At 32.1% G+C, this 18,393-nt stretch overlaps 2 protein-coding genes across 4 annotated transcripts in view; one reads left to right on the forward strand and one right to left on the reverse strand.

The window, feature by feature from the left end:
* LOC118068038 (ammonium transporter 1 member 1-like) overlaps positions 1 to 18,393 on the forward strand; it is a 73,460-nt gene that overhangs the window by 12,668 nt on the left and 42,399 nt on the right. The gene's annotated exons all lie outside the window — the stretch shown is intronic.
* The window catches only part of sfl (N-deacetylase and N-sulfotransferase sfl), a 43,591-nt gene that overhangs the window by 9,781 nt on the left and 15,417 nt on the right, over positions 1 to 18,393 (reverse strand). For all 3 annotated transcript variants that reach the window (XM_035085159.1, XM_035085161.1, XM_035085160.1), the window contains 2 exons: positions 15,841 to 17,011; positions 5,486 to 5,683 (listed from right to left, as the gene is read on the reverse strand). In XM_035085159.1, the coding sequence (XP_034941050.1) occupies positions 5,486 to 5,683; positions 15,841 to 16,007 (365 nt within the window). In that variant the 5' untranslated portion in view covers positions 16,008 to 17,011. The remainder of the gene's footprint in view (positions 1 to 5,485; positions 5,684 to 15,840; positions 17,012 to 18,393) is intronic.

The raw sequence follows: 18,393 nt of genomic DNA on the forward strand, positions 1-18,393 counted from the left end.
TAAGCAACACCATAGGATTCTTCTATTTTCTCTGAGAAGCTTTTGTTAAAGCTCTCACAAATAGTCTATTCATTATTTTATTTTAGAAAAATGAAGGAAATTTCCTTTTTTTTTGTTCGCAACTAAAATTTTCATACATTTGAAATATTTCAACATAATCATATAATTTTTGCAATGAAATTTTTCTTCATGTAGTAATAGTATCCAATAATATTTTAATAAATTTTAATGTATGGAATTTTTGTGAAGAGGATTTATTGCTATACAGAAGTCAACGTTTTCCTCAGTAGCATATACGATACGACTTTACTCTATTTCCCTTCATTCAAGTCACGTACGTACCACCGGGACTGCTCTAACATGACGCTTCACAGGATACGATGAGACTTCGATCGATGCAATATCTTATCTTGTCATCTACCTATTTGAGAAATCCAATGAAAATAAATCTTAATTAAACTTTCTGTGATCATAAAGCTCGTAATACAGCTGAGATGAGTGAAAAAAATTTTTTAATGAAAAGAAAATTACTCCTTTGATAGAAAAATCATTATTTTATCAAACGTTTTTCATGTATATTTTCAATACAGCTTTTTCCCCAATCTCCAGTTTGAATTTTTAACTTAAAAATATATTTGCAATAAATTACATATCTTCAATTAGATATTTTTAATTAGAATTTTTTTAACATAAAATACAGTTTTTTATAAGCATATTTTTTGTTCAACTTTGATGAGATATATTCAAATTATTATATTTGTTTGCAAAAAAAGAAAAAAAAAATAATCAAATAAAATAATCAGAGCTATTTCATTTCAATTTCATTTTTCAATTTGATAAATGTTTATCAATATGTTTGAAGTCATCAATAAAACGAATTTTCTTATGGGCACTCATATTTCATGGATTCATCAAAAGCAATATTTTCAGCAGACCAACTGGGAAATATTCAATAGAATATTCCCCGACTTTAGATATTTTTTCCGGTTTAAAAATTTGTTATTCTTCTGCAGATATCATGATAAAAGTGTGTGTAGAGGGCACGTGTGATTCGATATTTAATCAAATTCGTTCCTGTCACGATCTGTAATAATACAAAGAGAATATAGATAAGAACGGAAGTTGATGAGCTGTGTGTATAAGAGATTGAGTAAATGACATATACTGAACACTCTGGATTTAGTTGTTCGTTAGATTCTTCACAGGAATATTCTGCACGTTTCCAAGAGTTCCTCTCAACGAAACACCTGGAATTATTCATGAAGGATATGGTTGGTCTTGACTCTCTTTTACTGTTACTCTGAATGTGCAGGTTTTCTCAGGTTCGTTCAGAAGTATCGGATTCGATACAAGAGGTTGAAGAATATTTGCCGAGCAAAGCTTCCAAGTGCCAACCAAGAGCAAAAAAGAAATGAAGTCGTCACAATTTTCTAAATTGGAAAACACTAGTTTATTTTATACGAAAGAATATCACTCCAAAGTGATGGCCGAAGACTTGAAGGAGTGAACGAGGTTATCGGACCTGCTCTTGTTGTCGGTTCACTGCAGAGAAATGCCAGTTTCTCTAGATCGAATTGCAGGTTGTCTACCAAAAAGTAGACTGAACACGTGGTATTGGCTGTAGATTGTTTCCTCAGCTGAATCTCTAGAGCTTGAATCTCCACTGCAGTCTATGCTTAGGTTCTTGACAATTTCAACTAGAAATGAAAGTCCATTTGTATTTTTGGTCTTTTTTCATGTCCCGCTGATAACTCAAAGTCTCCAGGGGGATGAAATACGACACATTTTTAAGTTCACTCTGGATGATAGACACTTTAATCGACTATAGAACTACTCCTTTAACAAGTATTTCACTCATGCAGTTCATCAACCACACGCAACCTTCAACACTACAACAATAAACTTTAAGAGTAACTTTGAAAATTCATTAAAGAACCAATAGTATAACAATTTGAGTGGTTACTTTTCTCTTGAATATTCAATTAAGTTGTAAATGAATTTAAATTTTGTTTGCTAATGAATAACAAGGTATATTGCAAACTTTTAATTAATCATGTGATCAGTTATATATCAATAATATTCAATAATAATTTCTCTTGCTAATTAACGGTTTTCTGAAGTTACATTTCAAAACAATATTTAATATCTTACTAGTTATTTTAACATAAAAAATAGACTTCATGAAGCCAGGATAGATTTTAAATGAGAAATTATTGATCAGCATATTTATTGAAAAATTTCACGATTATATTTAAAATAAAAAAGAGGTAAAAACAAAAGAATAAAGTATAAAAGTTGTCATGTTCATTGAAAAAAATGCCTACAGTACCTTAGACCTGAGGAATAGAACAAATGAATGGACTTGATCATGATGAAAGCTTGGACATGAGAGTCTTTGTGAGAAGTAAAAGACAAAAAAACATGGACGATGAAACTATTGAATGGGACGATAGCTAGTGGAAAAGACTCTTCAAAGGTTTGTATGGATTCCCAAAGATGAAGTTGCATAATAGGAAGAAGTATGACATTCAAGCGAGGATGATATTTTTTTCTTCAAGAGATGTCTGAAATGTTGGATGTCTTGAGAAGCTTTCTGACTTTTCGTCTTTTCTCTTTAATCTAAAGACTTTTTTCCATTTCTACATCCAATGTAATTGTTCATACTAAGGACGATGCCCTCATCGTTTTCAAACTTCATAACATCATGATATAAATTCCTTGTTGAAGAATACTGCTTTTGGCGGTGGTGGCTAAGGAGACATTTAGTTGGGTTATTTCTCAAAAGCTTGGCGTGCATTTCGTCAATTCTGTTTCTCAAACAATGCAGTCTATAGTTGGATTAACTATTTGAACATAGTTGGCTTCTACTTTCTACTTGTAAATGTTCGTTGGCTTCGAGACTGCATTTCTGTATTCAATGACCTCTTTAGGAGAACTTACAATCAAAAGGGTTTAGGCACAGAGCATTACACGAATCTTAATTACAAAAGCTCGATGCTTTCAACTAACAACAAGATTCTCAACAATATCAGAACATATCTTTGTAATTTAATAGGTTTGCATCAAACCAATTTGATTATTAAATTCATTGAACTTCTAATCATTCAGTATGAATAGAGACTATTGTCTCGTTGAAGTACGATATTATTAAACATTAATTGAAATTATTCATTTCCAGATTGTAATTATTACAGTTACATTTTGTCAAATACTTTTTTATTATTCTTAATCCTTTTCATTTTCTACTCTTTGTTAATCCGCTTACATTAATAACATAATAATAATGATAACAACATATACATATATATCTCGACTACAATAATGGATTTAACATAATGAAAGTCCAAGAAGAAATGTCCATATTTTCCTTGACATGAATACACTCGAATATTAAAGTACAATTTTTTTAAAAAAACAGAAGCACACTGTTTTTTTTTTTTTGCTTTGTGTTAATATTCATGTTCACATGAGAAAAGTCACTAGAAGTAAAAAAAATAAGATCCTTTTTAAGAGTTTTTAATAAAATATAATAATATATTTAATTATGTATTTTTTCACTGTTGTTTAGAGTTATTTTATATCATAAATCTATCTGTGAAATTAATGACAATGATTATTTACTCAATGTATACTTGATAATGAGCAAAATTCAACTCTGATAGCCATGCAAAATTAATGGAATATTGACGGCACTTTAGGTATATATGGTATTGATTAAAATTATATAATGCACATTACCATGAATAATTATGTATTCATGATTAATAATTATTATGTATGCTATCATTAAACTTTGTTCTGTTACAATATTAATTTAAGAACAATTAAATGAGTTCAATGAGTTTTAATCAAATTATTTACATATATAATTTACTAAAAAAATTTTTTTTTCCATAATAATTTATTCAATCAATTGAATCAAATTTATTGTTCAATTTCTGAAAGAGATCAAATTAACTATGTAGTAAATAAATATTTTTTCAATTAATTAAAATACGAAATTATCTTTTCCCTATTGTCATTGCTGAATAAAAAGATCAAAGTAAAAATACTTAAGAATTTTTTGTTCATGAAGATATGATGTTTAATTACATATCAAATAAATCTCCATAATTTATAACACTAAGGCTACGAAAATAGTGAATAATTTAGATTAGATTCCATTCATATTAAAAAAAAAATCGAATCAGTAGCATTCATTGATTCAATTTACAAAATTACATTCTAAGATATTTTTCATTGCATTTTCTCATTAACCATTAAGTTTTATTTTGATATTAATTCAGTGTATCTAGAACGGTTATTTTTCTAATTATGTATTAATCATTCTCATTAAATTAAAAGCATGCTGATGAGGTGTGGAATTTAGGACATCAACATGATATAGATAACTCTCGAAATTATACAGAAAAGCTTTAACATTATTGTGAGAATGATAATATGTATGTTGGATAGCAAGGATTATAGATATCACATCGTGGGGAAGCGGCTGGTTGGCACGACTATTTCGTACCAGTGAAACGACATGCCTAACTAGCGCACAAATGTAGATAGAGAATGCAAGGAAGAGGAAATAATGTGGGTATGTGTGAAGTGAACCAAATCGCAATACGATCTGAGTTTGAAATTTATTCAGCTATTGGTGATTATCTTAATGAACGTTCCGACATTCTTCCTCGATCTCCACCTTCTTTACTTTCAGCCATTGGTAGCTCTTTTATTCTAATCTCCTTGTAGAGATGAAGTGATCGACTTTTGTCGGCTGATTCAATTCTCACTCGTTTTTTTTTCTATTTACCCTTCAAAGCAGTATAATCACGACAAATCCTTTGACGTAATTCAGCTTTTTTCATTCTCCTTTTTATCAGGTCTAATTAATTAGATTTCTAACACTCGCTGTGTTCCAATCGTTTTATACCAATTTTATCCACGATAATCACAGTTCACTCTCGAGTATTTGAGGGAGACAAAATCGATATGAATATGCTGGTATTTACTTGGAATTTTAACATACTATTATTGATTTTATGAAACTATTTAGATAGAATGAAGCTCAGCATGTGCTCAAGCTGATACTAGTTACTTAGTTTTAATAGAAGCTTTAATATATACCAACGATCTTTACGCTTTCTCCTTTATACTTGCTTCTCATTTCCGTTTACTACTAAATCCGATACAAACACGACTTCTCCAATAGCTTATTACGCATTCATTACCGCTTGATCATCAAGACTAGTTAATCAGAAAAGTTATAATGATGCTTCAAATCTGTTGTGCTATCAAAGTCTCGTATTTTTTATCATCATGAATGGAGAAGTTAATTTCTCTCTCGTAAAAAAGATATAAACTGAACAATTGACGGTGAAATTTTTTTTTTCCAGTCGACAAAAATAATATCATAAAGCACCACATTAAGAAGCTTATAAAAAAACGTACAATTACGTCATTGAGTTTTATCTCTTATGAATATGTTCATCATACTTACTTTATCCGGTTATAGACAAGTAGTTCAGCAATCTCTCGACCCACCCTTGAATACAGCGTTTCGACAAAGACCAGAACCTTTGGGTCGATCCTCAGTCTTGCTTCACTTCGGTGATCTGGAGCCAGTGGTAAACGTGTTGCACCCCTCAGGGTTGAGCATCTTATCGCTGGTTCCGGCCTCGTGTCCCGATGGATAAGGCTGTAATGTTAAATATTATCGATATTAATGTTCTCAAGTATATAAAAATTTATAACAGTACTCGTGGTTTATCCTTTTACTGAGCTTTTTTCTGACAAGTAAGACAATGATTAAGCATGTTACATAGACGAAAATTGACGGATATACGGATAAACGAGTTTTATCGTCGTAGCAAGTTCTGGCAAGCCAACTAATCGATATAGGATGCTTGCAAGTAGTAAAAGATAAGTAAGAGAAGGTTTTAGAAAAATGATCGCTACTCGACACGACGTTGTGTCCTTTGAGAAATGAAACCAACGTTGATAACATTCCTCTTGATTTATCTGCTTCAGGAATTTACCACTGAAGAACGTGGGCAATCTTTTTCACTTCAATGAACAAGTAATTGTAAAAAGTAACAAGACTTTTTATTTATTTAAAAGTAATAACATTTAACTTTTGCTTTTATTTTTTGTTTTGTTTTTGTGCTTCTTTGTCTAATCAAATTCTTTCGAGCTTGGGAAACTGATATTTCAAATGAGTTTCAATTACTCGAAATACACGTTAAAGTCTGAAAGTCTCTTTAGTTATATAGTACTTTTTCTTTCCATCGGACGAGCGAAATACGGTAACGAGAAATACTCGAGTAAAGCCAATGTGTCTAAAGTAGTGAATGCTTTTTATTTCCAACTCCAACAGAAAAAGTCACGCTTTAATCTTCCAACCAATCTGGACTTTACACGTTGACAGAAGTTGCTTACAACTTGTGTTTATGAAGAGTATAAAAGGCGAAAAATCTAAGTCAGTAGGACTCGTTGCTCATTTTTTTTCTACCTTTATTTTTTACAGATGGAGTCGTAGTGATATAACTAGAATATTCAGCTCGTGTTTTTGGCAAAAACATTCGTTATATCTCTAGAAATGTCCGGCTTAGATACACACTTTATAAAGGCCCGTTGGCATTGGGATTTAGATATGCATGCAAACGAGCAGTGGAGATCTCATGGGTACAGTTGGGGGTTGAAAGCGTAAATGCGAAGCATACCAGGTTATTATCATGGCCTCTGGCATTAGTACTTGAAACGTCAAAAAGCATCAGAGACACGAACGTAGTAGAGACAGAGATTTCCGTCAACGATTTAGACTCTCATCAGATGTCCTTTTCTGCGTTAATAATTCGTTGAGAAAGAGAAGTTTGCCATGCAACTGTCCGAATTATCTCATCATCAAAGATGCATAAAGTAATTCATATCTACATGGTACTCTAGTACATAGATATTCTAGTTTTCTAAAATCACTGAAATTTTAACACGAAATGAAGACAAAAGTTTAGAGAAAACTGAGATTATACAAAGTGATATCACGTATCTAAATAAAGTACCCATTTATTTCTCAACGTTGACCAGTGTGCAGTTCACGACTTTCGTGTGATAAAGTCATAGTTTTCATAGGTGCTAGAAAGGAAAAAAGAGAGAGATAAAATTTTGATAAGCGAAGACCAACACGAGCAATGCGTGTTTAGTTTAGCCAGACGTACGTGGCTCAAAGGCTAAATATATCTCATTTCGTCTCTTGTTTCATATCGTGTTCTATCACTGATATTCGTCTAATTGCCTCCGACATTGCGGCAACTACAAAGTCAACTCCTATGGCTGTATATTTTATGCTTTAGACACGAACAATAGCGTGTCTTGATGATTTTCTGCAACCATGTTTCTTTATTTTGTCATAAGGAAATCATTTTACAATAAAGTCTAACCTTCATGCTTTCAGCTTTGATTCTCAACACATTTTATTATTTTGTTTGTCTTTGTTTTGACCTACCACATTAACGGGATTATTATATGCTATTTGAAATATTCATTCTCTAGTGTTGAGAGTGGAGATTTTACTTAGGATTTTAGCATTTGATTTTCTATTTTTATTCATAGTAGTAGGTTGATGTCAAGGGTGATTTCTTTGCAATGACTACTCGACATCTTTAGCTGCGGGTGAATTGGCGGAAAGGTTTTTGTTCGCGTCTCTTTTTATTTCGTATATATCATGCGCTCTCTGTACTCTCGGCTGCCAACTGAAAATCTTTCATCAGGAACCTCGAGCGTTTTGTGGGGATGAAAGAGAAGACGAGACCAAAAAATACTAGAAATAGTCGACAAGACAAAATTGAACTCGACTCCAGAGCTAGGTAATAGAAGATAGGGGGCGCATCTGGGAGGGAAAAGAAGAACAACTAATATGAACTTTCCGGTAATTTAGTAATGTTCAGAATTGCTGATTTTTGGAAATAATATTTCAATGCGGTCTTTTCTAGTATTTGTCATCATTCTGAAAGAAGAAAGGCTACTTAAAAGGTTTTTTTTTGTTTTTCGAGTAATCGGATGTCTATTGTTAGGTTTTTAAATTGACCGAATTTTTTTATTTCGTTCATGATCAGCAGTTTACATGTTTTAAAAATTCTAATAAGTAATTCATAAAATGCATTAAATAATATTCAATGAATGTATACATAATATTATTTCTCTTGTACACATAAGAGAGATTGAGTTTATTATTCAATTAAACATGCTTGTTTCATTATTAACAAGTCTGACCATTCAACTAATTGGAGTTTTCGAAAAAATAACAATAGATATTTGAAACATTGAATTTTAATTTCAAAACACGCTATTTATTAACATCCATTATCTCGATATTGCAATTCATTATAAATGTATCAATAAATTGTCTTCATAAACATAAAATACTCCAATATATTTTTCATTAACTCTCTGTGACACAATTTAAAGTGCAACATTTTGAAAGGACATTGAGATATTAGAAAATAAACTAAAAACTATAAGTGATTACTTTAAAATTACCGTAGGATGTTATGGGGTTGTCGACGACATTAATAAGACAGCACAGAGATTGATGCGCCATCCAATTATGTTTGCGTGATGAGACAGTTGGAAGCGAGAGGAAATAATCGAAGGGACTTGAAGGACAGACTACCATTTCAAACGTTAAATCTGCTAAATTTTGACAATTAATGTATCGTTAGAGTGAACATGACTTGGTTCGATGCTTGGAGAGCCAACAGCATGAGGTGGTACAAGAAATGGATCAACGAAAAGGATAATATTATATCGAAAGCTCGATCAATTTAATAGAAATATCGCTAATGACTTTTACATTATCAAGAGACGAGAAGAGGAAAGCCTGCTACTCCATTAGACGGATCACCGAGTCTTTAGCACTAAGGTAAAACATCCCCTAGTATCGACGACAACGTCAAAGCAATCTTAGACCTTTATTGAGAATACTTCCTTGTGTGATATCCATAATTGAATATTTTACAAGTAAATGAGTAAGAGTTGTTACCAAGTTATTACATTGATAAGACGGGCACATTAATTGACAAAAGATCTTTTGTTATATACCATCAGAAAGCTTTTAGCATTTGAATGGTATTCGACTCTCTTGACTCTTCACTTATTAAAGCGTAGAGCGTGTTGTAGTGGTGGATATCAAAGTCTACTTTGATCAATATTCGATGCACAAAGTTTCTTTCAAGGTATTCATGAAGCACGATTAAAAATATTCAATGGCGTGATTGACACTGGTTAATCTTGAACTTATTGCGTGTCAGCAATACAGACGATGCACCCAGACACATAAATATAAAAGACTTTTTTTTTCTTTCGGAATCGTTATAAAAATATGTACGCATGTATGCTAAACTGAGCATATTAATAAATGCACATTGGAATAACTAGCCTTTATGAGTGTGCTCCAATCGTTTGTTTATTATGCAAAATGATTATTAACGTCGTTCTGTATCTATGTACAAGCACATTGATGAAGCTTATAAAATAATAGACATCGGGCGTATGAACAGAAGCGAAAAAGTTGTGGCAATATCGGGAGATTTGAAATAACGAGAATGGGATTGGAAGAGAGAAGAATGACAGAATGAGAACAACCCCTCAGTCGAAGCCAATAATTGGAATTCTAATCAATAGAGTGCGATCGGTCGGCCGTGCGGTACGCCCATGGAAAAACCCTTTACTCTCTCACTTGTTTTCGCTCTCTTTCTGTCTATCTATTCGTCTGGTCTATTATAACTATATTTGTTTATGTATATCTATATATAGCCTCCTACACAACGACCAATTCACTACTGATAAAATATAAAAAATTATATTGACTCTTCTAGCCACATGTACATTTTCCTCTGCTCCATTTTCTCATTTTGTACTTGAATTTTTTCCACAATCTGCTCATTTTTTCCCTTAGAGTGATTTAGATCAAGTTTTTTTTCTTCCCAATACACTACCTTGCATTAATAATCACACCGTATCAGAGCGGAAAAAGAGGATAAATTGATGTAAATAAAAGATTCAGCTATATTTCTGAAGTATTATATTTGAACGTGATGCTGAATTTTGTTCAGTGACTGCAGCAATACATTTTTACTGACGTCATGCTATTTTAATGTAATCTTCACTCCGTGAAAATTTGGTATTTCGATGCTAGAAAACGATTGATACTGAAATATACTTGGGAAAATCTCCCTCAATATATGCTATTTTTACTTGATTTCGATGCTGTCAAGAAAACTAGATTTCGAATAAAAAATATATTTTTCATCCCTTTATTTATCATAAATATTTTCGAAGATAAATAAAGCTTATCAGTATTAATCTCAATTTATGAACAAAAAAATAATTTTTTATTAAATAAAATTATTCATGTAAAAATTAATCCATCTTTTATTCGATAAAAGCTTTTTTTTGTCGATATTCATTGATAAAAAAACATTTCAAAAAACATTTCTGTTAAATGTTGAAAATTTCTTGCAAAAAAAAATGTTTAAAAAAAGCAAATAATTTTTTTTTTTAGAAATAATAATTCGATATTTGTTAATCGTTTGATGTGTAAAACAACTAGGCTCAAAAAAAGTGTCAGTATTGATTTTTTTTATAACATTTTTTTTGTTTGTTTCATAATTACACATTATTTTGCATTTATAGGTTGAAAATTATGAAATTGCGTGGTGCATAACCTATAATTGCACAAGAGAATCCAATTCAATACAATCTACGTGTTGGCGATAGATGTGTTGGAGAGTCAGAATGACTGAGGTGAATTTTGCATTTCAAATATGTTAAATTCTATGTGTTGATATAATTTTCGTATGTGTTCCTTTCTAAAACAAAAATAGCTGGTCAAAGTTTGATGTAATTACTTTCCAACTTCATTTCCTCCAAAAAGGAGAAAAATCTATAGAATAAATTCAAACTTTTTTATTGGGAATTGTTTCATTATACAAAGAGAGTAAAATTTAACTTTAGTGTTTCTCATTTATACCTTAATGTCATATTTATTAAAAATAACTAGACTTGTATACTAAATGTGTAAAGACGAGATATGTCAACATAACTTTCACATTCAAAATACAATAAAAGTTGTATTTAATGAAAATGCAAAAGAAGAAAAAGAGATCAAACATAGAATACTAACTTTTATCCTCAGCTGTTTTTATTGTCTGAATTTCTATTTCACAGTAAAATATTTAGATGACAATTTTTAAAATAAAATGTCCATTTACAATTTCTATGTTGAAGAGTAACAAATTTTCTTCATAAAACTTTAAAGTGACCCAATTGTAATTTTTCATCATCTATAACAGCATATAATTACAGCTTGGAACGAGAGCTAGTTACGAGTTTGACATTGTTCTCTTGGAGTATTCAATTGTTGGGAAGTAATTTCGCACAAGAGGATGATTAGAAGTGATTAGCAGCACCACAGTACGACTTGTCACTCAGCCACAAACATTCAAGTTCGTAGGGCCACATGAAGGATCTATAGATGGACATGATGCACTTCAGTGACCCAGATTCCTACTATTTCTCTCAATGGAACGCATTTGTTTGTTGTCCGTAATGTCTCATGTGTGTTCACTATTGTAGGTTTACCTAAACTGTGTATGTTCGCTGAAGCGTTTCACCGAGTACTTTAGAATCACTATTGAATTGTTATTGCTTTTTTCAATTCATTTTGCATTTTTTTTTCTTTCTATCCTTTTTTTTCATCCTAACTATTGAACTTTCTCGTTTAAATTACTCTCTATAAAAAGATTATCTTTACATTGAATGAAAAACCAATCATGTCTGTTCGTAGGTATAGTGTATATAAAAGAATATTTTATCAGATGTTTTTTTTTAGATCTATTCATTAATGATTCCAACAAATCAGCGTATTTTCTCATGTACTTTGCATCTTATAACTCTTTAGTTCGTTCGATTAAAATGGATTATTCAATCTAATTTCCGTGATGAAGGTATAAGACTTAGGGTTCTTTTGATAACTGAATGCTGAGAATGTCCCTTTTGTACATGGAAATCTCTTGAATGAAAACTCTTCAAGTAAATTATATTGAGGGAAATTGAAATTAATGGTGCTTGAACAGTATTAAAGATAATAGTTCAGAGTACTTTAAAGTATGTTAAACTATTAAACATGGATCAATATCTATGAAATAGATAATGAACAATCAATAAACTATATAACAATGTTTATTAAGTCATTTGAATATCATACAGAAGGCCATACCTTATTATTGTATATTGCAATTAATCTAATGATCTATTGAGCAGACGTGCTATGGATTATGAATGTGAAAGAGTGGAAAATAGTGAGAGATAAAAAAATAAACGGGTATCTGCTAGAGTAGCTGTGCAAACGACGTCTAAAAAATATATATCACTACCAATGATAAATATGCATATTAATGTTTACATACTGCGATAGCATAGTCACCCAAACAGTCTATCTGGTGGCCTGATTGCTGCTAACGTTGCATACATTTGCGTCATAGTATCATGATAAAAAAAAACATTTACCTAACCTTTATCATCTTCTATAATGCCCTCTGATTTCTTCTTATTTACTAAACATTATCGACATTTCCGGTTGCACATTCATAAACTTCAGATTTTGTGGTACAGCTTGCAGAAAATTACGACTCTAGTGTTATCGCTAATGTCATCGTGGAATTTTTCCTCATACTTTATGTTCAAAAATCTTGTTTTCTATGGAAGAGATATTTTTTTATGGAGTTGGAATTTTGTTTTTTTTTTCGACAATCAGAGACAATTTTTTTCACACTTGTTTCTTTTGAAAATTATTCCCTCAGGCTATTATCTGAACTATTCAACCATTGTCTTACCAATGCATTCGACTGTAAATGATTATTATTTATCTATATATTAAGTCAGTAATTGACCGTATAATTGGTCTCTCAGCAATTAACAGTTATTAATATACCTCTAATCTCTCATCGTTTAACTAGTCTACTTTGTAAATAAAATTTATTAGTTCAATTTTCAAATTAAAAATCGAATTTTTATGGAATAAAAATTTTTTTTGTGGTAAGAGAGGAAAAAAAATGTTATGAGATTGTGTTAAAAAATGAAAGTCAATTTATAAAGTCAATAACCAAAGAATAACAAAGTTAGTAGAAAATATAATTCTATCATACGAAGGGTTAATATCTTTAAGCGTAATATTGTCGAGTGTTTGCTTTTAGGGCACTAAACAATTCTGTTAACGACATTTTTTTTTATATTCTATAGTCAAATGATGACTAATAAAATTTTTTTACGATAGAAAGAAGGAAAATCTCAATGAAAAAGTAGATAAATGGCTTTATGAAAATAAAAATATCATTTGCAACTGTTGAATTTATAAATTTTTGATCACAGATTTTTTTATCTGCATGTGTAGATCCGCTTAGGTGTACTCTGTAATTTTTTAAAATCCTCACTTTAATCGCATCATAAAATTTTTATTTTAAAATGTAAAAAAATAGTCACTTATAAATGATATATATATATCATTCATATATATATATAAAAGAAAAACATTTATCTATTTTTTCAACATGAAAAATAAATGTCTATTTGAATATTCAAAAAAATATCCAGATTGTTTTCATTTTTGAAGATTATCGAGATTTCCAAGTTTACATTGGTGAGAGATCAAATGCTATATACATGTATACATATATTTATATGCGATAACTGTAATGGCAGATCGAATAGTCTTATTCATTGATTTTATATGTCTCTGTTAGTGAAGGAGAAAATCAATTCAATAGCACATATTTACTTTAGTGAATATAACGTACTTTATTTTTACGATATCATTCTCTTATGCATTTGAAATATAATTTAGCGTATTATTGTTGAATAGATGAATGAAATTTGTAAGTATTAAGAATCCAATGTTTTTTTATAAGATGATATAATCAGATATTTCCTGCGGAAACGTTTGAAAGTTTTTATGAGTTCTCATCTTTACAATTTCCCGGTCTACCGCGTATTTCGTATTTACCCCCATATTTCTACATCAATTTTCAGGTTAAATGCTTCTCGTTCAAGTTTCTTCCAATGCGGTGGTAATAAAGAACTTTTTATTAGGTGCATTATTGACGTTTAAATAATATCTAGACAGTAAAGACCACATTTATGTGTATAGATGTTGAAACTTTGCGAACAAAATTTTCAAGTACACAGAAGAATGAGAAGAAGCAATGGAGTAGTCAAGTGTTTATTTAAAACCACTAAGAGAAAATGATATTTGTATTAAATATTAAATGCTAAAATCGTGTTTGGAAAATTTGGTTTGTTGTAATATTGAATATCTCAATACTCGAATTAACAATGATTGCAAGTAAAATAAATATCCGGTTTCATTTAATAAATAGTACAAGCTGTTAATGAAAATCGATTAAATTAATTCAAATATTTTATTGTGGAATTAAACGAAAATGACCATTTAATTACGGGAAAGTTTATTTGAAATTAGCCGAGTGGAGAAGAATATCCGTAAAGTATTCAAATAAATGACGACAATATACTGAAGTTACGAATGAAGTTGGAGGTCTTGGGAGTGCTACAGAATGGTTTATAGGAGTCGTTCATCATGAAGTAAGTTTCTATGCTTTTCTTGATTATCTGAAGACCTAAGATTGGCTCACCTTGGGTCGACAGGATAAGGAGAGCGCGGAGACCGTTGAGTTATATGTCTCTTCTAATTAAGCATGGACTCGCCGAACTCGAGGAGTCTATTTGAGAAAGTGTTCCCGGTCTGATTTTGTAATCCCTTTGGGTCTATAGAAAGGAGATGAGAAGCTCTTGCCGAGAATTGCAATTAGACCAGTTTCATTGCAGAAATATACGCCCGTCATATATCCTATTTAAATTAGTCGGTTTTCTCATGGGTAACGCTTCAGTGCGGTAAAGTGTTGAGTTTGCAAATTGCTTGTTGGTTTCCAGAGGAATTTTGAATTACTTGGATCTATTTCATTAATCCCTTGGTAAAAATATAACCAAGAAGATAATCCACCTAAACGAAAGCCAGCGGCGCGTTTCAAAGAAAACTCATCACCAAAGATAGGTCCTTGTTGATGAAACTAACTCTGAGCTTATTCGAAAGGGTTTGTTTCTCGTGTACACCCACGCTTAGGATACCAGACCTGGAGAGAGTTTCTGAACCCGAGGGAGGACTGGCCAACTCGTTATACTAAATGACCCCCTTGCCTCGATTCTCTAGTTTGTTAACTAAAAGTTTGCCGTAGCTGGCAAGAGCTCGCGGCAAGCACAGCAGTTCGAATCCTACGTCCGGTCCTCGTCGTCGTCGGCTGTTTGCCATGTCCTCTTTGAGAAAAGCCATTTCCCTTGAGAACACCATCCGTGTGTTCATTCTACCTTACGTAAATAGTTATTTTGATGAGATAAATCATCATTATACTCAATTATGAGTAAATAAACTGCAGTTTCAAGCACTTTGCCTCCATCATTAATTCATTGGAGGGCGCAAAATGATATTTATAGACCGGCTGCTACATTATTTTATATTTTTGACTATATAGGACTTTAACCTTAGTTTAAATGAATCTGATAAGCCTATAAAATTCTGGCTTGATCGATGTGAGGATTACGTGTGGCGTCGACCGGCAGATTACCTTTTGATACGCCATTTGGAAACAAGAACTGATGTCTACACGCTTTCACTAAATTTATTACTCACACGACCCCATGAAAATTACAATAGACTTGTCAAATTAAAGTTATTATTACCATTACTACAGCTATTAGCATGCATCATTTCATTTTTCTTTATTAACTTACCTTGATAATGGACTGCTTATGACGTAATGACTGTAGTAAAAGATGCTCGCAACAGAAGCTAGTAAAAGCGCAGCAACACAACGTTTCACTGTTGCCTGTTTAACGATACACCGAGGTGCTACTGCTCCAAGCAGTGGCACGCTTGCTTCCACTCCAGAGATCTTCATTTTCCTTCCTACGTATCGCTTTCACTCGTAAGATCCTCAGGGGTAACGTCTTGTTCAAACCAATGACTTTGTTTTGTTCAAATTGACTTCCAGCAGGGTTATAAAGGTAGAGAATACAAGTTGTTAGTTTCAGTGTTCTCTGCTATTAATGCATTCTTACATCAACAACTTCATCCGACTTGTGATATGGATTATTTGAAGCATCTTTGAACAACTGTTCGACCCTGATGTCTCGTTTAGACTCCATTGAGTTAATTAGTTGATGAAAAAATTGGAGAAAAAAAATTTAGAAATTCAATTAATTTTATCATTGAATCTTGATTGATTTCAATAGATTAATCTCATCAATGGAATTACATTTTGTATTATTTTAATTCTCACCATTTAGTTGTCATCATTATTTCAATACTTTGATATGGAATTGAGTTTGAGGGCAGCCATTATTTTGGTCATAAATAATATTTATTCTTAATCCAACTAGTCATCGACATTGACAGTAGATATACTTGAACAATTTCAGGATGTTGAAAAATTCATTTTTCGATTGATATAAAAGAGAGATAAATGATGAATAACTTTGAAACAATAAATTTTATGGAAGAACATAGACTTAAGTAAGAGTGGCAAAATAAATTTTATTGAAATGTCATGCGATGCAGTGACCACTTGGGGATTTCAGTGGGTCGTGATATCGAGGGTATATGGCCATCCGTTACCGGTCGCAAGTATACTTTCCAACGTTAGCGTTCTCACTAACGTGCTCCAAGTACTCACGACTGTCCAGTTGCTGTTCACTCGTAAATTTAAACACACCACTACGATACTCTTTAGCAGTAACTTTTCTCGCTGCCACCCTTTGGCCACTTGGTGGCGTGTCAATTAAAATCGATTTAGTATTATTATTCTCCGTTATGACTCTTCTCTTTTTTTCCCTCTGACTCGTAACAGTGCGGAGGCGAGCGATTGATTCTCTAGGTAGTTGTATGACGACACCTCGCTTCTTCCTAAAACAAATAATAAAAGAAAAAAGGCGTTAGTACTCTCCAATTATTTTTGCCCATTATCATTCTTTCTTAGCAAAAAAAAGCGAGTTGCAAAACCGCGAATAAGACCATCCCACTGCAAATTCTGTTCTTTAATTAAGAAAAAAAAGACTTTTTAAGCTAGGGTATTTTTCGCCAAGAATTTATCCCAGATCGTTTAAGCAGCAAGCGCAATAACCAGGTTGTCGAGGGGTGAGATGTTACACAAACGGGAAAAACGAGGATATATATGTATAGCTATAGCCACAATTAATCGACGGTATTTTCCAGAATCTTCTTCTTCTTTACTGTAACAAAGATATTTTTTTATTCTTTTTCCGGGGGCCGCGTGGTTGTGTTCTGTAAGTCTCACAGAGTAGACATTGAACGAACAAGAAGTCCATTAATCAAGTCTTCCCTTCCTCTGGAATTACTTATTGCTTGTGCGCGTACGAATGCCACCTTGGTCCGCGTGCGTTTCTTTCGAGTAGCTCGGAAGAGTAAATAAGAAGAAAGCTTGTCCGGAGATGAAAAACAAAAGGCATATAAATTGAAAATAAGGTCAGCTGTGATGTATACAGTTATACTGAAACTGATGAGCAAATAATCATAATTAAATGAAAATAAAAATATCAAATTTTTGAAGAATATTTCTCTCGACGTTTTTCTCTCGTCTCTTTTCGCTGTCTCAGGAGACCTGACCTGGCAGTTCCAGAGAGAGAATATTGATATCTTCTAGTATATGACTGTCCTTTTTTAATACTCATTCTATATTTAAGAATAAAAATGAAAAAGAGGGAATTATTGATAAAGCAAAAAGGGAGTGTAAAAGATGAAATATAGAAAGATAAAGATGAGAAGTGGAGAAGAAAAAGAAATAGATCTAAATCTACTGGGATAAGTAAGGGTTCTTTACTTCTAGATGACGATGGGAGTAACTTGCCGATCATAGAGAAGCACTCCTTTGGAAGACGAGATGTTGAGCGTGCTAGGAATTTAATTACGTACGAGTCAGTCGACCGCTCTTCAGGGACCTCATCTTCGATTATCGAACAGTCAATTTCTCTCACACCATCGTCTTCGAGGGGATCGTTCTCATTTCCTGTTGGCCTACTCTCCACTATATCTATCTTCCCGAAATGATTTTCGATTATTGAAGCTCCTTGTACTTCGTCTAGACTTGTGAACTTTAACATTAGCCATCACTGCTATCATCTTCTTTCATTTTTATCGTCTGACTCTAGGGATGCATTTAATGAAAAGGGAGCATGTTGTAGAAAAATCTTTTTCTTGTATATTTCAATGCTAGGTAGACTAGAATTCTTTAGGCTCAGAGTTTCTTAGAATTGTGCATTGTTATTTCA

The sequence above is a fragment of the Chelonus insularis genome, unplaced genomic scaffold, assembly GCF_013357705.1.
Source record: "Chelonus insularis isolate UGA/USDA-ARS -01 unplaced genomic scaffold, ASM1335770v1 contig_399_pilon, whole genome shotgun sequence".
In the NCBI taxonomy this organism is placed as follows: Eukaryota; Metazoa; Arthropoda; class Insecta; order Hymenoptera; family Braconidae; genus Chelonus; species Chelonus insularis.